We start from the raw sequence: 23,324 nt of genomic DNA on the forward strand, positions 1-23,324 counted from the left end.
GTGGGTGCACCACTCCCCTTTTCTCAACCCCCACCTTGTCTTAGCAGTTGGCAGCAGAAAGGAGGACAGCATCCTCCACCAGATCCTGCTCTTCTCTGTGCAGCCGCAGAGAGGCTCGTCTCCGCGCCCCCCACTTTTCAGCAGACAGCAGCAGAGAAGAGGACAGAACTCCTCTTACATATCCTACGACTCTCTGTGCAGCTGCAGCACTCTCTTATCGCCACCTCTCCTGGCTTCAGCATTCCTCCAGCCCTCCTTTGGTCCTCCTCCAGACCCTGCACTTTCTGCATCCCAGCTCTACCCCCAGCTTCTTCTTGGCAGTAACAAAAGTAAGCTAAGGGGGGATCTTGACTTCTGATGGTGGAGGACTGTTGACATCTGATGTATGGAGGGGAGGCAGGGGTGCTTTGAACATTTAGTCTTGCAGTTACAACCGGCTGATGCTGATGCAGCCCGCAATGAAATTGAATTTGACACCCCTGAGATACAATTTATGTTAATTTGATCAGCTTAATGAAAATGACTCTATCAATCTATTGTGATACTTTGTAAACCTGGTTTCTAGGTATAATTTTTTTATTAGCCATTTTATGTACTCAAGGGAAGCCTTCCTTCTTACATATGCAAGTTTTACTGCTTGCTTAGCAATGCAGGGTAGTGATTGTGGATTTTTTTTTTAATCCTTCTTAGTGCATGTCTATCATTCTGCTTGAACTGGATCAAAACAATAGGATCGTCTGATGGATATCCTATAATTCATTTTACTACAGCAAACATTCATCAAGTATTACAGCTGTACTGACTGACATACACATAGGACTACAAAAAAAATCTATAAACCCTAGTTTACACTTGCGGTTGGGAGGGTGGTAAAAATAGGTGGTTTAGTTGCAGATTTACTACCCCCTAAGTGCCCCCCTTAAAGTTGAACTTTAGCCAGAAAAAGTCCTGCTAGATCACTTCAGGCTGGCCCATTTTGCAGGTATAGCAGGTATGTAAAACATTAATAAATAAGTGTCTATACTGTATAAAATCCAGTAATACACTGGGGTTGATTTACTAAAGGCAGATGTAATGTGCACTGCAAGTGCACTTGCTCCAGAGCTTAGTAAATGAGGTAAATCTTCACTGTGCAAATACCCAATCATATTTTTATTTATTACAGGTACGGAGTGCTTTACATATATATATTGTACATTCACATCAGTCCCTAACCCTCAAGGGGTGTACAATCTAAGGTCCCTAACTCACATTCATATACTAGGGCCAATTTAGTCAGGAGCAATTAACCTACCAACGTGTCTTTGGAGTATGGGAGGAAACCCACGCAGGCACAGGGAGAACATGCAAACTCCAGGCAGGTGGTGCTGTGGTTGGGATTCGAACCAACAACCCGAGTACTGCCAGGTGGACGTGCTAACCATTTAGCCACTGTGCTGCCCATGCAAGGAAAAAAAAAAAACAGCATTTTTGCTTGCACGTGATTGGATGATAGAAATCAGTAGAGCTTCGCCTCATTTCAGAGCTTCCTTTCAGATCTAGAGCAACTGTATTTGCAGTGCACAGACTATTTGCCTTTAGCAAATCAACCCCACTGTCTCACCCTACTCTGCACAGACTCAGTTACTCTCTATTTTTTGGCACAGCATAAAATGTAGAGGCCAATCTGCTGACAGCCTAAAGACTTACTGCTGTTCAGGAGCTCTGGGCTTCAGCAAAATGGCAGCTTCCGGCAAGAAGAAACAGAAACAATGCTGGAGGCAAAATACAGCACACACTGATTCTGGTAGCATTATTATTATTATTCAGTATTTATATAGCGCCAAAAGGTTTGCTCAGCACTGTACATTATAGTGGGGGACAGTACATGAGACAATACAGTAACAAAACAATACACAAGGGGTTCAAGGGCCCTGCTCTTTTGAGCTTACAATCTAGGAGGGAGGGGATAGTGGTACAGGAGGAAGTGGCTGTGGGGGATGGAGTGGTAGGAGGAGTAGAGGAGATCGGCTGTTAGGTGAGGGTGGGGTAGGCTTGGATTGGGCTAGTGAGTTGCATAGGATGGGGGAAGTCCTGGAGAAGTCCTGCAGTCGGGCATGGGAGGAGGAGACCAGGGAGTTAGAAAGTAGGAGGTCTTGTGAGGAGCAAAGAGTACGGTTTGGGTGGTATTTGGGTATCAGGTCGGTGAAGTAGTTTGGGGCAATGTTATGAATAGCTTTGTACATCAATGTTAGTAGTTTGAATTTAATGCGTTGGACCATCGGAAGCCAGTGGAGGGAATGACAGAGGGGGGTGGCAGATGCGGAGCGGTTGGTAAGGTGGATGAGTCTGGCCGCTGAGTTCAGGATAGACTGAAGCGGGGATAGTCTGTGATAAGGTAGGTCGGTGAGGAGGGAGTTGCAGTAGTCGAGTTGGGAGATAAGAAGGGAATGAATGAGTTGTTTAGTAGTGTCTGGGGTTAGGAACGGGCGTATCTTGGAGATGTTGCGGAGGTGGAGCCTGCATGAGTTTGCCAGTGATTGGACATGCGGTTGGAAGGACAGATTTGAGTCTACAATGACACCTAGGACTTTGGCTTGCGGGGTGGGACTGATGGTGGCGTTGTTGGTCGTGATGGAGAGCGTGGGGGGGGGGGCGTGGGCTGGTGGGAAAATTAGGAGCTTGGTTTTGGAAAGGTTTAATTTGAGGAAGTGGAGCGACATCCAGTTTGATATGTCGTTCAGTAGGCGGGTGATACGGGCGGAGACTGAAGGGCTGAGGCAAGGGGTAGAGAGGTAGATTTGCGTGTCATCGGCGTAGAGGTGGTAGTTGAAGCCGTGGGAGTGTATCAGTTGGCCAAGGGAGGAGGTGTAGATGGAGAAGAGAAGGGGCCCGAGGACAGAGCCTTGGGGGACCCCAACAGAGAGGAGGAGAGAGGGGGAGGTGGCAGCGTTATAGGTAACGCTGAAGGAGCACTGGGATAGATAGGAGGAGAGCCAGGAGAGAGCGGAGTCTCTGATGCCAAGGGAGTATAGTTTATTAAGGAGGAGGGGGTGGTCAACTCTGTAGAAGGTCGTGGAGAGGTCAAAGAGTAGGAGGACTGAGTAGTGGCCATTAGCTTTGGCAGTTATGTCCTTACGGATTGCATCGATCTTGTTTTGGAAGTGGTTGGCAATCTCGTGGGCGGTGAGTGAGGTACTGGGTGGAGGTGGGGGGGGGGAGAGTAGGGAGTTGAAAGTGGAGAAGAGCCTGCGAGGACAGGTGGAGAGGGTATTGATGAGGGTTACGAAGTAGGCTTGTTTGGTGGCGTGGAGGGAGCAGGTGTAGGTGAGGAAGGCGGATTTGTAGAGGGTGAACGCTTGAGTGGATCTGGTTTTGCGCCATAATCGCTTCAGCGCGCGACTGCATCGTTTAAGATTTTTGGTGTGGTCGTTCTGCCATGGTTGAAGAGGTTGGGGTCTAATGCTGCGTGTGGTTAGGGGTGCTAAGGAGTCTAAGGCAGCTGACAGCGAGTTGTTATTCGCAGTAGTGGCCAGGTCAGGGCAGGACAGTGGAAGGATACTGTCGTACAGACGGTCAGCTGCAGAGTGGAGATGGGCCGGGTTCAGGTTGCGGAGGTTACGGCTGGTGATGGTTTGATGTTTGGGGGGGAGGTGTTTGAGGATGGGATATGGAGAACGTAATGAGGTTGTGGTCAGAGAGAGGGAAAGGGTTGTTTGTGAGGTTGTGGAGGGTGCAGAGATGAGAAAAGACAAGGTCCAGGGTGTTCCCGTCGGTGTGGGTGGAGGACTGTGTGCGCTGTGTGAGTGCAAAAGAAGAGGTTAAATGGAGGAGTTGGGATGTAGCCGGGTTATTGATGTTGATAGGGATATTGAAGTCACCAAGGATGATGGTGGGTAGCTCAGAGGAGAGGAAGAAGGGTAGCCAGGCGGAAAAATCATAGAGGAAGCGGGATACGGGTCCAGGAGGCCGATAGATTACTGCAATCCTCAGAGGGGTTGGAGAGAAGAGCCGGATGCAGTGGGCCTCAAAGGAGGAGAAGGATAGCGAGGGGGGGTTTGGGATGACCTGGAAGGTGCTCAGCGGTAACAAGAGCATGCCGTCCCCACCCCCTCTATGCCCGCTCAGTCTGCGTGAATGGGACCAGACGAGACCTCCATAGGAGAGTGCCGCAGGGGAGGTGGAGTCAGTGGCTTGGATCCAGGTTTCGGTGACCGCTAGGAGGTTGAGGGAGCGGGAGATAAAGAGGTCATGGATGGTGGTGAGCTTGTTGCAAACCGATCGGGCATTCAGGAGTGCAGCCAAGAATGGAGGGGTGGATGTGGAGGAGGGGGACAGGTATTAGGTTGAGGGGGTTGCGGCAGTTTGTGGTAGCATAATTATCAATGTGAAATGTATGTTCCTTGATAAAGAATATCATTTTTCACCAAGCTTTTATGGGTTAAGTTTTCCTTGAAAGTGGTTGTAAACCCTTACAAAAACCCAGTGATGTGACTGGCCTCAGGTAATACACAGAGATTAAACAAATTAAACAAATCCTCCTACATAAAAGTTATACTTGTCTATCTGCAGTCTTCTCTTCTCTACATCCGTTCAAAGCATTGAATTCCTAAAACTTGTCTGTGATTTCATAAAAAAGGGGGCGGAGAGCTGAAATTACACTTAGTAAGGAGAGCTCTGAGAGCTGATTGGAGGGAAGGGACCCCCCCCCCCTTCATATAGCACACAGGAACAGAAATGAGGCAGTCAATCTGCTGGAGGTCTGTATCCTGTCAAAAGGGCTGGTGCTACAGCTAGGCAGACTAGGTAGACTAGGCAGATGCCTAGGGGGCAGCCAGGGCCAGAACAAGGTGGGGGGGCACTGCAATGGGAGCTCTTAATGCTAAAAGCACAGAAAGTGACAGACCAAGAGGAAAAGAGAGCTGGGAGTAGGTTGTGATCTATCTCCCCTCAGATTAGGTCTGTGCAGGGTTTGTTTACACACCCCCATCCCCTCCCAGCAAAGAATAGGGTTAGGGGACAGGTAAACAAACCCTGCACAGTCCGGATATGACAGCCAGTGCCATTGCTAGTGCAGGTCCCTGATGCTGCAATCCTGTGCCTGGCAGCCTGCAAGCTAAGGAGGAGCATGGAAGCAGCCCACAAGGTGAAGTGGAGCCGGAAGACAGCCTGCAAGCTGAGGAGGAGGAGCCAGGAGACAGCCCGCAAGCTGAGGAGGAGGAGCCGGGAGACAGCCCACAAGCTGAAGAGGAGGAGCCGGGAGACAGCCCGCAAGCTGAGGAGGAGGAGCCGGGAGACAGCCGCAAGATGAGGAGGAGCTGGGAGACAGAATACAAGGTGAGGAGGAGCTGGGTGACAGCCCACATGCTGAGAAGGAGGAGCCAAGAGACAGCCTGCAAGGTGAGGAGGAAGAGCCGGGAGACAGCCCGCAAGCTGAGGAGGAGGAGCCGGGAGACAGCCCGCAAGCTGAGGAGGAGGAGCTGGGAGACAGCCCGCAAGCTGAGGAGGAGGAGCCGGGAGACAGCCCACAAGCTGAGGAGAAGCTGGGAGACAGCCTGCAAGCTAAGGAGGAGCCGGGAGACAGCCCGCAAGCTAAGAAGGAGGAGCCGAGAGACAGCCCACAAGTTGAGGAGCAGGAGTCGGGAGATAGCCTGCAAGCTGAGGAGGAGAAGCTGGGAGACAGCACGCAAGTTGAGGAGGAGAAGCCGGGAGACAGCATGCAAGCTGAGGAGGAGAAGCTGGGAGACATCCCGAAAGCTGAGGAGGAGCCGGGAGACAGCCCGCAAGCTGAGAAGGAGAAGCTGGGAGACAGCCCGCAAGCTGAGGAGGAACTGGGAGACAGCCTGCAAGCTAAGGAGGAGGAGCCGAGAGACAGCCCACAAGTTGAGGAGCAGGAGTCGGGAGATAGCCTGCAAGCTGAGGAGGAGAAGCTGGGAGACAGCCTGCAAGCTGAGGAGGAGCCAGAAGACAGCCCGCAAGCTAAGGAGGAGGAGCTGAGAGACAGCCCACAAGTTGAGGAGGAGGAGCCGGGAGACAGCCCGCAAGCTGAGGAGGAGGAGCTGGGAGACAGCCCACAAGTTAAGGAGCAGCAGCTGGGAGACATCCCGCAAGCTGAGGAGGAGGGGCTGGAAAACAGCCCGCAAGCTGAGGTGGAGGAGCTGGGAGACAGCTCACAAGTTGAGGAGGAGGAGCTGGGAGACAGCCCACAAGTTGAGGAGGAGGAGCTGGGAGACATCCCGCATGCTGATGAGGAGGAGCTGGGAGGCAGACCTGCATTCTGAGGTCTGTGTGTTGATGGGAGGGGAGGATTGTACTGGGGATAAGAGTGTGCTAGTAGGGGGGAAGAAGAGGAGAATTAATTCTATGTAGGGGTATTTGTGCTGGAAGAGGGGAATTTGGGGATGATAGGGATAAGATATGTTCTAGGAGGATCATTTTTTTTTGGCGGGGGGTGAGGGATTTGTGCTGGAAGGGGGAATTTGGGGGTTCACAGAAGTAAGATTTGCTCTAGGAAGGGGGATTTGTCCTGAGAGAGGGAATTTGGGGGGTGATGGGAGTAAGATTTCTTCTAGGAGGGTCGATTTGGGGAGAGATTTGTGCTGGAAGAGGGGAAAGGGGTGATTACGGGGAGGGGAATTGTTCTGGGAGAGAAAATTTGGGGGTGACAAGGGTAAGATTTGTTCTAGGAGTGAAATATGAGGGGGGCGATTTGTGCTAGCATGGGTGATGGGGGGGGAATTTATGCTGAGAGGGGAGATGGGGGGAAATTATTTGTGCTAGGAGGGGGGATAGTGGGTGATGTGTCCTAGGTGGGATTGTGGGGAGGGGATGTGGGCTAGGAGGGGGGATTTGGGGAGTAGCAGGGAGTAAGCTTTGTTCTAGGATGGGAAATTTGTGGGGATTTGTGGCCCATGTCACTCAAGCTTACAGGCTGTTTTAATATTTTCTATTGTTTTTAAAAACTTTGAAGTTGTCTTATTTTTTTGGGGGGGGGGGTTGCAAGTAGCTGGTCTTGCCTAGGGTGCAAAATAGTCCAGCACCGGCCCTGCCTGTCACCATTTTTCTCTTGGTGTCAGGAAAACTTGTCAGAAGTGAATCCTGCTGATATCAGAGGAATGAGGAAGCAGACAGAGATGACACTTAGGGGTTGATTTACTAAAGGCAAATAGACTGTGCACTTTGCAAAGTGCAGTTGCGCTCTGCAAGAGCAGTTGCTTCAGGGATTAGTAATTGAGCAGAGTCTCTGCTGACTTCTATCATCCAATCATATGCAAGCAAAAGTGTTTTTGTTTTCAATTTTCCTTGCACATGTCTGGGTATTCCTTGCAAAGTGAATTTGTATCTCATTTACAAAGCTCTGGAGCAATTGTGCTTGCAGAGTGCAACTGCACCTTGTATTGTACACAGTCTATCTGCCTTTAGTAAATCAACCCCTAAGTGCTCTAAATTGAGAAAAGTACACAGTATAGAGGGATATGCTTTGTTTATATTTCATGTATGAAACTTTAAAGGCTAAGTTCTCCTTTTTTTTTCTAAATCCCAGCTTCCCTATATTATTATTATTATTATTATTATACAGTATTTATAAAGCACCAATAGTTCACTCAGCGCTGTACATTACAAAGGGGGACAGAACATGTGACAGAACAATACCAATACAATGCAAAACATGAGGGGATCGAGGGCCCTGCTCTTTCGAGCTTACAATCTAGAAGGGATGGGGCAGTGGTACAGGAGGAGATAGCTGTGGGGGATGGAGTGGTAGGAAGAGTGGAGGAGGTCAGCAAGTTAGCAGGGGGTGAGGTAGGCTTCCCTGAAGAGATGGGTTTTCAGGGTGCGCCTAAAGGAGAGGAGAGTAGGTGATAATCTGATGGGTTGGGGCAGGGAGTTCCAGAGGATGGGTGACACCCTGGAGAAGTCCTGGAGGCGGGCATGGGAGGAAGAGACCAGGGAACTAGAGAGAAGGAGGTCTTGTGAGGAGCGGAGTGTGCGTGCTGGGCGGTACTTGGATATTAGGTCAGTGATGTAGTTCGGGGCAGTATGGTGGACAGCTTTGTACGTCAGTGTTAGGATTTTAAATTTGATCCGTTGCGCAATCGGAAGCCAGTGGAGGGATTGGCAGAGGGGGGTGGCGGAAATGGAGCGGTTGGAAAGGTGAATGAGTCTGGCAGCCGTATTCAGGATCGACTGAAGCGGGGATAGCCAGCGGCGAGGCAGGCCAGTGAGGAGGGAGTTGCAGTAGTTGAGTCGTGATATGATGAGGGAGTGGATGAGCTGTTTAGTGGTTTCTGGGGTTAGCCCGATATATCATTAATGAACCACTGCTGCAGAAAAAGTAAAAGCTTACTTTGACTTTTAGAAAGTTTCATGACTTCCTGGTACGTAGCTTTGGGATGTAAAAGTCAGTAAGACACAGGAAGTAGTTCACCAGCTGATCTCATTGGTACACACACCCTGAGCCCATCAACAATGTTTGGCATCCCTCCAGGCGTGCATTTGCCTGAGTTGTCAACGTAGGCTACCACAGTTGCTGTGTTTGCATGGTATCCCCAGCTTCCACCCAGACAGGCCAGGGCTGCATGCTAAACTCTATGGGACCAGCGAGCTGGACATCCATGATGAAGTGCAAGGGCCAGCCTGATTAGATACAAAGTGAATGGATAGATAGGTGGTTCCTCTTATTCCATAATTTTGGTAAATCTAAAGGAAATTGTACAGAGATTGTACAATCAGATTGTATAGTGTATGGGTACCTTTATACACCTAAAATGAACTAGTCATGCTTTTAGTGCCATTAATTGGTAATAGCACCCCAAGTGCAGAAGCAAACACACATTTTGCAGCGTGAAAAAAACAAGAGTCAAATGCAGCAAATCGCGCAGTAAAGCATGTGCAAACTGCAACATGCCAAAATGTCCCATGAGCTACTTTGCTGAATGTAGGGCAAGCCATTGAAATTAATGGGCTGCACTATGCATGTCACAGGAGAAAGGAGCCAAAAAAGTACAGTCCCACTACAGTAGGTGTGAATGGGGCCTGAAAGTGAAATTGGTGTGTTTACACAACAATGAGGCTCCATTCACATCTGCCTGTTACTGAACACAAAATGCGTGCTTTTTCGTGCGTTTTGGAAATGTCCTGCAAATACTAATGTAAATACTAATGTAAATGTTAATGGAACCCCAAGTATGGGTATCAGGTGAATGTTTGCTGTTCATTTTGTCTCATGACAAACTTTCTGCAAACGCAACCAAAAGTGAGGTTAAGAAGCGCACCACGCTCCACTCAAAAAAGATTTCTGGAGTTCTGAAGTGAACTGGCTGCTCTGTGCATGATGAGCAGAATTGCTCCAAAATGCTTCCCAAAAAAACAGGTACAGAGATATGAATGGGGCCTGACAGCTGAGTATCTCCATCCATTCCCTCCTATATACACACACTATATTGCCAAAATTACTGGGACCCCCTCCAAATCATTGGATTCAGGTGTTCCAATCACCTCCATGGCCACAGGTGTATAACATCTTCACCTAGGCATGCAGACTGCTTCTACAAACATTTGTGAAAGAATGGGTCACTCTCAGGAGCTCAGTGAATTCAAGCGTGGTACTGTGATAGGTTGCCACCTCTGCAATAAGTCCATCCGTGACATTTCCTTGTTACTAAACATTACACGGTCAACTGTTAGTGGTATTATAACAAAGTGGAAGCAACTGGGAACAACAGCAACTCAGCCACCAAGTGGTAGGCCATGTAAAATGACAGAGCGGGGTCAGCTCATGCTGAAGTGCACAGTGCTCAGAAGGCGCCAGCTATCTGTATAGTCATTAGCTAAAGACCTCCAAACTTTTGTGTGGCCTTCAGATTAGCACAACAGTGCGTAGAGAGCTTCATGGAATGGGTTTCCATGGTCGAGCAGCTGCATCCAAGCCTAACATCACCAAGTACAATGCAAAGTGTCAGATGCAGTGGTGTAAAGCACGCCACCACTGGACTCTAGAGAAGTGGAGACGTGTTTTCTGGAGTGATGAATCACGCTTCTCTGTCTGGCAATCCGAATGGCCGTGTCTAGGTTTGGTGATTGCCAGGAGAACGGTACTTGCCTGACTGCATTGTACCAAGTGTAAAGTTTTGTGGAGGAGGGATTATGGTGTGGGGTTGTTTTTCAGGGTTTGAGCTTGGCCCCTTAGTTCCAGTGAAGGGAACTCTTAAGGCGTCAGCATACGAAGACATTTTAGACAATTTAATGATCCAAACTTTGTGGTAACAGTTTGGGGATGGCCCCTTCTTGTTCCAACGTGACTGCACACCAGTGCACAAAGCAAGGTCCATAAAGACATGGAGGAGCGAGTTTGGGGTGGAAGAACTTGATTGGCCTGCACAGAAGAATGGTCAAACCTTCCCATAGACACACTTCTAAACCTTGTGGACAGCCTTCCCAGAAGAGTTGAAGCTGTTATAGCTGCAAAGGGCGGGTCAACTCAATACTGAACCCTACGGACTAAGGCTAGGATGCCATTAAAGTTCATGTGCGTGGAAAGGCAGGCGTCCCAATACTTTTGGCAATATAGTGTATATAAAGGTGGCCATACATTATATGATCCATTGTATTTACCAAAACTATGGAATAGGAGGCTCCACCTATCTATCCTTTCACTCTGTATCCAATCAGGCAGGCCCTTTCACTACATCGGGGGCATCCAACCAGTGGCCCCAGGTAGCTTAGCATGCAGCCTGGGCTCATCTGGGGTGGCTGGAGATGTTGTTCAAACATAGAAGCTGTGGCAGTCTACATTGACAAGCCAGGCAAATGCATGCCTGGAGGGATGCCGTGCAAACATGGTTGATGGGTGCAGGGTGTGTGTGCTAATGAGGTCAGCTGGTGAATTGCTTCCTGTGTCTTACTGGCTTTCTTGTCTACATACCAGAAAGTCATGACATTTTCTATGAACACAGTAGGGCTAAGGTAAAGGCATTGTTCTGAAAACCAAAAAAAGCTTTTATTTTACTGTACATTAATGGTATATTGGTACATAGGGGAGCTGGAATTTAGAAAAAAAAAAGGTGAACTTAGCCTTTAAGCTGCAAAAACAGCAATGCTATGCTTCATGGAACTTCAAAAACTATACCCCTTGTCACATTTGTCAGGCAGTGCTGCCATTGAACGTGACCCATTCATGTGAGTAACCATGAGCTTTATGCTAGGCTTGTGGTTGCAGTCTGATATTCCCATTCAAAAACCCTGCTTGGCTGTCAAAAAAGAATAAATCTATACATAAAATACCTTTAAATTGTGACAGAAATCTAGAAAGAAAGGTGAAAGTCATGTCAACTGTTGTTTTATTGTACAAATAACCTCAAAGTGTGTAATGTTCCCTTTAAAGGTTATCTAAACCAAAGAACAAATGTATTGCAGCTTTATAAAACGAATGCAGCCACCACATCTCAGAACTTCAGAATAAAACTGTTTTTGGGTCTAGATACCTAGAATACCAGTTTTGAATAAACAATTTCTTGGATAACATAGCCCATCCAGTGTAGCTCCATTGGTGAGCCTGTCCTTGCTTTGTCAGCCTCTTATTTATCTATACATTAACTACTGTATTCCTGGAAGTTACCTATTGATTAGGCTTTCTTTCCAGTTTATGAATGCACTACACAGAGCTCAATAGTTTATACATTACGGGAAACAGTTATCAACTTTGCGGCACAGCAAGGCACCACAAAATGGGAGCAGCAATGCATCTTTAGAGACGGATTTGCTATAAGGTTGGAGTTTGATTCATACATTCTGCCTTTTCTGCCTAAATGTAGCTCTGATAAAAAAAATCCCCTGCCTCTGACCACTTCCTACAAAAATTGGCGCAAGTCACATGATAAATCTACATCAAAAGTACACAAAACTGTGACAGTCTCCTGACCAACAATGCAGAGGTGGGGAAAATCAGAAATCTTTTGCTAAAGGAGAGGCAGGCTTGTTTGCACTATATATGACCATGATTCTTTTGTTACCTTGTGTGATAAATCCCCTCTTACGTAACATACTGTTTTTGTCTCTTTTTTTCTACAGTATCTATATATAGTTCTTCATTTGAGGAAATACTGTTTTGTTATTTAAATACAATTTTCTTTTCTAAAGCAGGGCTTGCATTAGCACCATTTTTTAATATATAACATGAAGACAGTACATCTTCATGCCCTGGAGGCTATCGAAATAGATAACCAATAATGTAAAAAGTAGATCAGGCATGTCAAACTTAAAGCTAAAGGTGAGCTGCAAAGGAAGTCTTGCCTTCATCCTCTAGGAACCTTACAGTAATTTATAATCTAGGCATTATTTTATATTACAAATATAAAAGGGTGGAATAAGAAACAGATGTGGTGAAAGCCAAGATACGAGTTCTAAGGTGCTCCAAGGTGGTGTAGTTTGATGAGGCTACCTCCTGCTGACAGCACAACCTTCTTCTCAGGGCCAAGTTCTGAGTCCACACCAAAGTCATATCAACACCTTAAGGAGAAATGCCTCCTAGACTATTTTAAAGCGGAGCTCCACCCAAAAGGGGAAGTTCCACTTTAAGCCTTTGTCCTTTGGGGAGTGGGGGGGGGGAGCGGGTACCTGAATTTGGCAGGTACCTACTCCCATTTCTTCTGCGATCGCCTAGGCGATCGGAAGCGGAAGTTGTCCTTCCTCCCCCCTCTCCCCGTAGTCTTCTGGGACACGTGACAGGTCCCAGAAAACTATGGGGCCATTCACAAAGTGCAGCGCTTCTCGTGCATTCGCAGTGGGCACCCGGCTGTGAAGCCACAAGCTGTCACAGCCGGTTGCCCACACTGAAGATGCCGGCACCAGGGAGAGAAGATGGCTAGTGAAACAAGCCGTGGTGAGGACATCGCTGGACCGAGGGACAGGTAACTGTATTTTAAAAGTCAGCAGCTACAGTTTTTGTAGCTGCTGACTTTTTTTATTTTTTTCAGCTGGAACTCCGCTTTTAACTGGCCATCCTGATGAACCAGAAGAAATTCTCTCAAGGGGTGACCCTATTAGCAGGGCTGGCATTACCATTAGGCAAACTAGGCAGCCACGCCTGCTGGTTTCCTTTCTTTCAGCCATGGCTGGATCTAGGGGGGATGCTGGGGTGAGCTACACCAGGCTGTTCCCCCCCCCCCAGGCTGGTCTTTCTATGGATGCTGTTCCTGGCCACTGAATGCCTTTCTCCATCCCTGCACTCACGGCTGGGACAAGGGGAGAGCAGACTGGAGCAATGAAGCCTGAAAAAGAGAAATGACAGGAGAGAGCCTGGAGGTGCTCCAGTTCCCCTGGACTTTAAGCTCTCCCCCTGAACTTACAGGTGGAAAACCAGGTAGAGGTGTGGGTTGTGTTATACTCTCACTCCTGTCAGTGAAACGATCCTCCATAAAGCAGATGCCACAGGATCGCTCTTACATTGGCATTTTCTGTGTTTGATTCATTCCCTAGCTTCCTGCTGCTGAGAGATGAGTGGTCATTGGAGGAGATAGGGAGCAGGGTAATCAAACTACAGTATTAACAGCCCGATCCAAGAGCGATCCTGTGTCATCTGCTGTATGGATGATCGTTTCACTGACAGGAGTGAGAGTATAACACAACCCACACCTCTACCTGGTTTCCCACCTGTAAGTTCAGGGGGAGAGCTTAAAGTCCAGGGAAACTGTACACAATGAAAAGAGGGGGGGTAACAACAATGTGTCCTAAGAGAGATTTGTGCAGGAGGGGAGATGGGGGATATTTGTACTGGGACATGTAATGGGGATGATTGGGGGGGGGGGGGGATTTGTGCTGGTAGAAGGAATGGTAGGATATGTGGTGGGAGTAGGTGGGAGGTTTGGGGGGGAGGGGGGTTGGGTAGGATTTGTACTAAAATGGGGTATGAATTTGGGTAAGCTAGGAGGATTTTATACTGGAAAGGGTAATTTGAAGGGGTTTTAGCTAGAGGAGGGATTTGGGGGGAAATTTGTCCTAGGTGGGGGGATTGAAGGAAGAGGATTGGTGCTGGGAGATAGGATTGGAGGGATTTATGTTAGGTGTGGGGATTGGGGGGGATTTGTATGAGGAGGGGGGATTGGGGAATACTTTGTACTAGGAGGGGAGATAGGGGGTTGTGCTATGAGGGAGGATTGGGGGGTAATTGTGCTAGGCAGGGGGATTGGGGGGGTTGTGCTAGGAAAGGGGTCTGGGGGAGGGGAATTTGTGTTAGGAGGGGGGGTTAGGGGGGTTGGAGGGGGAGAATTGTGCTAGGAGGGGGGATTGGGAGGGGAGGAAGGATTTATGACGGTAAGGGTAAATTGGAGGGGGTTGTTCCATGAAGGGGGATTTAGTGGAATTTGTGCTAGGAGGTGGGATTGGGGAGAGTTATGCTAGGAGGGGGATTTGAGGGAGAGGATCTGTGCTAGGGTGGATAATTTGAGGGGAACAAGTGGTGCTGCACTTTGTCAATGGTTCCTCAGCCTTCTGGGACCTGTGATTTGTTCCAGAAGGCTGCAGGTGAAAGGGGGGGCAAACTTCTGGGCAAAAGTGGGAGTGGATACCTGTCAAAAACTGGTATCTGCTCCTTGCCAAAAAAAATAAAGTGCCAAAAGTTAAAGAGGTGGGAGAGGAGGCAGACAAGTGGAACTTTCCCTTTTAGGTGACGCTCGGCTTCAAGCTTCTCCCTGCCCATCCATCACCTTCAAGGTGCATGCCTCTTAAGCCTAGTACACATGATCAGAAAATTGTACAAAAAATACTGCTTTCTAAGCAATCGTACGATAATCTGATCATTAGTACACAGCTTTCATCCGAAAATATTCACAGGGACAAGCACGAAAATTTTTCTCGTACACTACCAGATTGTACAGTTTTCTTTAATGAGTACAGTTTTCATCTGAAAATACAATACAAATACATTACAATACATAGCATCACTTCTGAATTTTTATTCTATCCTACAAGAATTTTTGTAAGTTTAGTAACCTTTTCATTATAGATATGAGACTAGTATTCCAAAAAAAATGGACGATCATTCGTCCAATGTTCTCAAGGCTTGAGGCTTAGAGTCTAAGCAACACTGTGTCCGCTCACCACATTTGGGAGACACCACTTAGGCTTGGACTGTAAGGGGTTTATTTTTAAAGAAAAATATTGGACGGATGTGACAAGCATTTGCTTAGCCCTCACAAACTCTGACCATATTTTGCTTAATACAGTAATTTCCTATAATTGTCAGTCCCATCTTGTGGCCATAAGGTGGTATTTTGTTCTGATTAAGGTATTTCAGGAAAAATGCATTATTATTAATATAATACAGGATTTATATAGCACCAACAGTTTGCTCAGCGCTTGTCAGGGCAGGAGCTGAGGAACGGACAGGCAGGCCTAACAATGTAACGCACTGGCTGATGACAACCACCACCCACAGACCGAAGTCCCTCAGGGCGCGGAGTCTAAGTCCCAGGCTGTCCTTCACCAGGGCCCCTGATGGTGGGGATGGACTTGACGCAGCCAGGAACCAGGTCGCGGCCCCCGAGACACCTCAGCTGCGGTAATGGCCGCCGCCAATGGCGTGTAGCTGGTGGAAGAGACAAAAGAGTAGTCAGACAAGCCGGGGTCAATAACAACAGGACAAAACAGTACAGGACAGCAGACGAGAATCACAGGTCACGAGCCGGGTTCAGCAACAGAGGGTCAGATCAAAGGAGAATACAAAGAATAGTCAAGTCACAAGCCGAATCAGATACCAGGAGAGTCACGAGAGTCAGAACAGAGTAATAGCAACACAAAGACACAAGTGCAAAGAGCATGTGCGGACCACAGGCTTATATGTCATCAGCCACACCCCTCTGGGGGATGGACCACAGAAACCTGAAGGCATAAAAGGATTCCCATCATGCACAGCAGAATCCAAGATGGACGCCAGCACATGGAGTAACATAACCTCAGGGAAAAGGTAGGACCTTGACAGTACCTCCTCCTCAAGGGCCCCTCCCCCTCCGCGGCTCAACAAAAGGTTTCTGAGGAAAGCGGGTATGAAAAGCGTGGAGGAGGGCAGGAGCATGGACATCCGCGGAAGGAACCCAGGAACGCTCCTCGGGACCATAACCGCGCCAATGAACCAGGAACTATAATCGACCGCGCACCAATCGAGAGTCCAGGATCCGGCTCACCTCATACTCCTCATGACCGTCAACCCGGACAGGACGGGGCCGAGGAAGAGAGGTAGTGAAGCGATTGTAGATCAGAGGTTTCAACAGGGAAACATGAAAGATTCGGAGATCCGCATCCCAGACGGAAGGGCAAGGGCATAGGCCACCGGATTCACTTTGCGGAGAATGCGGAAAGGACCGACAAAACGGGGAGCTAGTTTGGGTGTGGGCACCCAAAGATTGAGGTTGCGAGTAGACAACCACACCCGATCGCCGACCTGGTATGAAGGAGCGGGCAACCGTCTGCAATCAGCCTGGAACTTCTGGCTCTGAGCTGAGTCCCTCAAGGCCCTCTGGATCTGCCCCCATGAAGAACGCAGGGCAGCAAGATGGTTCTCCACAGCCGGAATGTCCTGTGGTGAGAACCTCTCAGGTAATACCGCGGGTTGGAACCCATAGTTGGCCATGAAGGGAGACATCCCGGAGGAGGAGTTGACCGCCGAGTTCCTGGCAAACTCTGCCCACGGCAGGAGATCGGCCCAATCGTCCTGATGGTCTGAAATATAACACCAAAGGAATTGTTCTAAGGCCTGATTGGAACGCTCCGCAGCCCCATTTGACTGCGGGTGGTAGGCTGAAGAAAAGGAGAGACTAATACCCAACTGGGAGCAGAAGGCGCGCCAGAATCTGGACACGAACTGACTCCCGCGGTCTGAGACAATCACCTTCGGTAACCCATGCAGGCGAAAAATCTCCCTGGAAAAGACTGTGGCCAGTTCTTGCGCTGTGGGTAATTTCCTGAGTGGAATGCAATGGCACATCTTGGAAAACCGATCGACGATCATGAGGATGGCCGTATGACCCCGAGACACCGGGAGGTCTACAATAAAGTCCATCCCTAGATGTGACCAAGGACGCTCCCCATTGGGAATGGGTTGCAGAAGACCCAAAGGGAGATGCCGTGGAGACTTATTCTGGGCACAGATCGAACATGCCGCTACATAAGAGGCAATGTCGGCACGGAGGGTTGGCCACCAGAATAAGCGAGAGACGACCCAACACAGCTGGTTCTTCCCCGGATGCCCGGCAGTTTTGGCGTTATGGTAGGTACGCAGCAGGCGGGTGCGCAATCCCTCGGGTACGAAACATCTACCCTCCGGCTTCCCGGGAGGAGCATCAGTTTGAGCCGCCAAAATCTGCTCCCCAAGGGGAGAGGTCAGACTGGTGCGAATGGCAGCCAGGATCTGATCTGGAGGTATAAGTGAGATTGGCTCAGAGTCCTCCCTGGACAACTCAGAGTATTGCCGTGACAACGCATCAGCCCTGACATTCTTGGAACCAGGCAAATATGAAACCACATAGTTGAAGCGAGACAAGAACAGAGCCCATCTGGCCTGGCGGGGTGTCAATCTCTTGGCCTCCGAAAGATAAGTCAGGTTCTTGTGATCGGTAAGAATGAGGACCGGAACCGCAGAACCCTCGAGCAGGTGCCTCCATTCCTTGAGAGCCAGAATGATGACCAACAACTCCCCATCTCCAATCTGGTAGTTGCACTCAGCCGAGGAAAGCTTCCTGGAGTAGAACCCGCAGGGAAGTAGGGGTCCATCGGGCGACCGACGCTGAGACAGGAGAGCCCCTACTCCCGTCTCGGAAGCATCAACTTCGAGGACGAAGGGCAACCCAGGATTGGGATGCGAAAGAATCGGAGGCGAAGCAAAGGCAGCTTTCAGAGCCTCGAAAGCTATGATGGCCTCGGATGGCCACTCATGAGGGTTACTCCCCTTCTTGGTTAGGTCAGAGAGAGGCTTTGCCAGTGTGGAGAAGTTCCTGATGAACGTCCGATAGTAGTTGGCAAAACCCAGAAAGCGCTGAATGGGCCGAAGACCATTGGGACGAGGCCACTGCAGAACCGCCGCAACCTTCTGAGGGTCCATGGAAAATCCCTTCGCAGAAATTATGTAGCCCAAAAAGGCAACCTGTGATCGATGGAACTCGCACTTCTCGAGTTTACAAAAGAGTCCGTTCTCATGCAATCGTTGCAGCACCTGCTTGACATCCTGGACATGGGACTCCATGGAGGTAGAGTAAACCAAGATGTCATCCAGGTAAACCACTACGCACTGCTGCAACAAATCACGAAGGACATCGTTTATGAATTCCTGAAAAACCGCGGGCGCGTTACACAATCCGAAGGGCATCACCAGGTATTCGTAGTGCCCAGTTCTGGTGTTAAACGCGGTCTTCCACTCATCCCCCTGTCTGATCCGTACGAGGTTGTACGCCGCCCTAAGGTCGAGTTTGGTAAAGACTGTTGCTCCCTTAAGGCGGTCGAACAACTCAGAAATCAAAGGAATTGGATATGCATTTTTAATGGTAATCCGATTGAGACCCCTATAATCGATGCAGGGCCTCAATTCCCCACCTTTCTTCTTTACGAAAAAAAAACCCGCTCCTGCTGGGGAAGTAGACTTACGAATGTGCCCCCGGGAAAGCGCATCCACAACGTACTCCTCCATGGCCTTATTCTCCGCAACCGAGAGAGGGTACACCCTGCCACGTGGAGGAGTGGCCCCGGGTTGCAAGGATATGGCGCAGTCGTAAGGACGATGCGGTGGTAAGGTACCAGCGCGTACCTTATCAAACACGTCCCCATACTCCCCATAGTCGGTGGGCAACGCAGAGTCCGAGGAGGCACACAATACCTTAACCGGCCCCCGGATGCACCCGGCCCCACACTGTGGAGACCATGAGAGAATCTCGGCTGTTTGCCAATTGAAGGTTGGATTGTGCCTCTGGAGCCAGGGACACCCCAAAACCACCGAATAGTGTGGGGAAGAAATCACCTGAAAACAGGTCAACTCCCTGTGAACAGCCCCAATGGCTACCTCTATTGGCAGAGTCTCGTGGGTAACCTGCGGCGGTTGCAGGGGCCTGCCATCTATTGCTTCGAGAACCAATGGGGCAGCACGAGCCTGCAGGGGAATGGAGTGCTGTGCAGCAAACGAGCTGTCCAAGAACAACCCACCGGCCCCAGAGTCTACCAACGCCTGGGCCGTCACCGAGCCCCCTGTCCAAGAAAGGATCACGGTGATCAGTGGCTTATCCTTGCGGAACACCGGGGACGAGGAAACTCCACCCAAGATCTGTCCCCGACATGATCTCAGGTGCGAGCGTTTCCCGGACGGACCGGACAAGACTGCCGAAAGTGCCCACCGAGGCCACAGTACAGGCAGCGACCCTCCCGACGCCGAGCGGCCTGCTCCCCCTCGGAAAGGCGAGCAACCCCCAGCTGCATGGGTACCCCACCAGACAAGCTATCCCCAGGAGGCGTGGGAGGAGAGGGAGGAACGGGTGGGACAGAAAACGCAGGTGCCAGTCGATTGGAAGGCCTCTGCAGGCGTTCCTTGAGTGAAGGCCTCTCCCTGAGCCTGGTGTCAATCAGGATCAGGAAAGAGATGAGCTCCTCCAACACCACAGGCAGTTCCTTAGCTGCAATCTCGTCCTTCAATGTGTCGGAAAGACCATGGGAAAACGCAGCCACCAGAGCCTCATTGTTCCAACCGACCTCTGCCGCCAGGGTACGAAACTCTATAGCGTACTCGGCCACGGTCCGTGAACCCTGATGCATGGTCATGAGCAGCTTGGCCGCCGAGGCGGAACGAGCCGGTACGTCGAATACCCTACGGAAGGCATCGACAAAACCGGAAAAATCTTGAATCACCGGGTCGTTCCTCTCCCATAAGGGATTTGCCCAGGCCAAGGCCTTGTCTGAGAGTAGTGAAATTAGGAACCCCACCTTTGACCTCTCAGACAGAAAGGCGTGGGGTATTAATTCAAAATAAATACCCACCTGGTTGAGGAACCCACGACACTGACTCGGCTCACCCCCAAAGCGCTGTGGAAGAGGGGCAGAACCAGTCATACCTCTGGGCGCCGCTGATGCAGCCGTCGAGGTGGTGGACGCAATAGGCAGAGAAGCAGCGGGAGAGACCACCGGAGCGACTACCGGCCTAATAGCACCAGGAGCAAGGTGTGCAGTGCGTGCAAGCAGAGTTTGCAACGCCTGAGCGAACTGATCCAACAGGTGATCCTGTTGATCGGGTCTGGCGACTAGCATTGGGAGCGAAGGCGTGCCTGCACCGTCAGGGTTCATGGCACTTGTGTAATGTCAGGGCAGGAGCTGAGGAACGGACAGGCAGGCCTAACAATGTAACGCACTGGCTGACAACCACCACCCACAGACCGAAGTCCCTCAGGGCGCGGAGTCTAAGTCCCAGGCTGTCCTTCACCAGGGCCCCTGATGGTGGGGATGGACTTGACGCAGCCAGGAACCAGGTCGCGGCCCCCGAGACACCTCAGCTGCGGTAATGGCCGCTGCCAATGGCATGTAGCTGGTGGAAGAGACAAAAGAGTAGTCAGACAAGCCGGGGTCAACAACAACAGGACAAAACAGTACAGGACAGCAGATGAGAATCACAGGTCACGAGCCGGGTTCAGCAACAGAGGGTCAGATCAAAGGAGAATACAAAGAATAGTCAAGTCACAAGCCGAATCAGATACCAGGAGAGTCACGAGAGTCAGAACAGAGTAATAGCAACACAAAGACACAAGTGCAAAGAGCATGTGCGGACCACAGGCTTATATGTCATCAGCCACACCCCTCTGGGGGATGGACCACAGAAACCTGAAGGCATAAAAGGATTCCCATCATGCACAGCAGAATCCAAGATGGACGCCAGCACATGGAGTAACATAACCTCAGGGAAAAGGTAGGACCTTGACAGCGCTTTACAAAATGAAGGTAGGCATAACAGTTCCAATACAATTTGTTACAAGAGGACCCTGCTCGTCAGAGCTTACAATCTAGGAGGCTATGAGCACTAGACATAGGTGATAATCATAAGAAATGAAAACAAGAAACAAAAATTCTCAGAATTTGTGAAGGTTGGTCGAAAGCTTTTGATTTATTTATAAGTGGACTCCTAAGTGTTCCCCCCGCCCACCCAGCCCTGGTATCACTTTAACGGGGTCTGTACGCCTGGGGGTCAGGAAGGATCAGCGATCATGTCACCACTGAGATTGGCTTTTATAGTGGTCACATGATATGAAGCTGGTCCTGCCAGCTACTGATTGTTAGTGGGGACTATTTTGGACCGTTTAGTCTCTGTGCTGGGAGCATTCAGTGAGCATGCTCTCAGCTTAGAAACATTGGCCATTCAGTGATGCATATGTGTGGCATTAATAAAATACAACTGCCCTAACTAATGCCAGACATAGACGGTTCGAAAATTGGCCAATTTTTCATCCGAAAGATTAATCGGCCAATTTTTGCACTGTTAGTGGGTTAATTCGTCGCCCGTTTTTTGCGTTTTATCCACTTTTGGATTATCGGCCATGTTGGAAAATTCGTGGAAAACTACCGATTTTTGTGTCAATGATGGTCAAATCGTACGATTGTTTTTACGAAAAAAATATGCGCATGAGCTGCGACCTGGAAGGAAAACAAGTTTTGCCTGTACGAAATTTCTTTTCAGGGACAAAGTTTAAAGCTGTTGAATGTCAACAAAACATTATTAGATGGCTGCCTGTGTGTGAATAAATGTACAGCTTTCTGTGTGTGATGCACAGAACATGCATTTGCTATGGTTATTGCTCTCTGCTAAACTGTTTGAAGAATCCCCCACAAAGTAACATTAATTTATGTCCATTCTCACCATATAGTAACCATTATTCAAACATTTACGCCCAAATATTTCATTCACATATAAAAAAATTTAAAATAGTCAGATCTTTTAAAGCAGCATTGCTGTATTTAGCTACTTTTTGGCATATCAAAAATAGTATACTTTTGAAGTTATTTTTTATCAAAAATATTTTAATGTTTGCATAAATATTCTTTTTTTTGTACACATATTCTGTTTTTTTGTTTCAAAAAGAACATTATTCAAACTGTACATTGTGTACATATATTTTTTAAAAAATATTCTTACAAAATGACATAATTTCCTGTTATATGTCATGATTTTTATGTCTTGGTTGGCCGATTTTCGTAATAATTGGTGGTTACGTCGGTTTAACGAACGACCAATGTTTCGTTTATTGGACGAAAAAACGGCTTTCGAGCCATCTTTGGCCTGCATAAGTCTAAGAAGCATCTTCCCTGCAGTTGGTAAGCAGGTAAAATACAATGGCGAAGACCACACAGAAGTTTGCTGCAGACCGCATGCAGCCTTCATGCCACTTTTTTGCTCCATCTGAAAACATTAAACATTTGTTTCATTTTGGATGAACTGAAAATCTACTGTACCTGGATAATCCTCAGAGACATGTACCGAATATGCAACACTGCAAAACAAAAGAGAAACCAGAATATTACTATACATCATACACTTGATTTATGATTTAGAATTTACATGTATAAACAAAATATACTACAAACCATAAAAACATTTTAACATTGCATTACTTGTTACATTATTGACCTCTGGATGATTTTACAGGAGCAATTTCCATAAATGTAACAAGAAATGTAGGCCATAAAAGGAATGATGTACACAATTTTCTTGCATTAAAGATATTACTAGGGGTTACTTTGAAGATCTATGACTTAGTAGAAGCCATCAGCATGTGCTCCTGTGATTTCTGAGCTAGAAGTAATTATGCCTCCCAGATTTCTAAGATAGAAAAAGTGGACATATTTCAAAGAATCCCAACCATAGAGGTGACACCACTTTTGCAAACAAAAAAACAAACAAAAAAACCCACTACTTTTAGAAACCCAACCCAAATGTTTGCTATAAACCTGACAAAACATGTAAATGTATCTTTTTTTTGTTGCCATAATAACTGACTAGTCAGGATAGGCTCACACTGCTGTAATTCGACTTTGACCTGACTCCAAACTGACTTGGATCCATGTTTATTACAAATTGGATGCCACTTTGAATTGATGTGCGTATTCTATGGGATAGATATTGGGTATAGCGCACTAATATAGAGTCAGATGATGCCCATATGTATAAATCACTTGTGTATACAGTTCCACCCCAAAGATGTAAACTCCTCAAATGGAACCTTTAGGGTGATACCCAAACACTCCTTGCAGCACCTCTGGAGACTGAAGAATCTCTAGGAGTACAAATAAAATAGCAGAGGATGCAATCTGAGTGTAGTAAGTATGGTACATTT

General features: G+C 48.4%; 1 protein-coding gene across 3 annotated transcripts in view; it reads right to left on the reverse strand.

Annotated features, from left to right (window-relative positions):
- PARP8 (poly(ADP-ribose) polymerase family member 8) overlaps positions 1–23,324 on the reverse strand; it is a 365,263-nt gene that overhangs the window by 193,760 nt on the left and 148,179 nt on the right. For all 3 annotated transcript variants that reach the window (XM_089682697.1, XM_089682699.1, XM_089682698.1), the window contains exon 3: positions 22,444–22,481. In XM_089682697.1, coding sequence (XP_089538823.1) covers positions 22,444–22,481 — 38 coding nt within the window. The remainder of the gene's footprint in view (positions 1–22,443; positions 22,482–23,324) is intronic.

Source organism: Staurois parvus, unplaced genomic scaffold (genome assembly GCF_062004578.1).
Source record: "Staurois parvus isolate SC_StPar_1 unplaced genomic scaffold, SC_StPar_1.0 ptg000294l, whole genome shotgun sequence".
In the NCBI taxonomy this organism is placed as follows: domain Eukaryota; kingdom Metazoa; phylum Chordata; class Amphibia; order Anura; family Ranidae; genus Staurois; species Staurois parvus.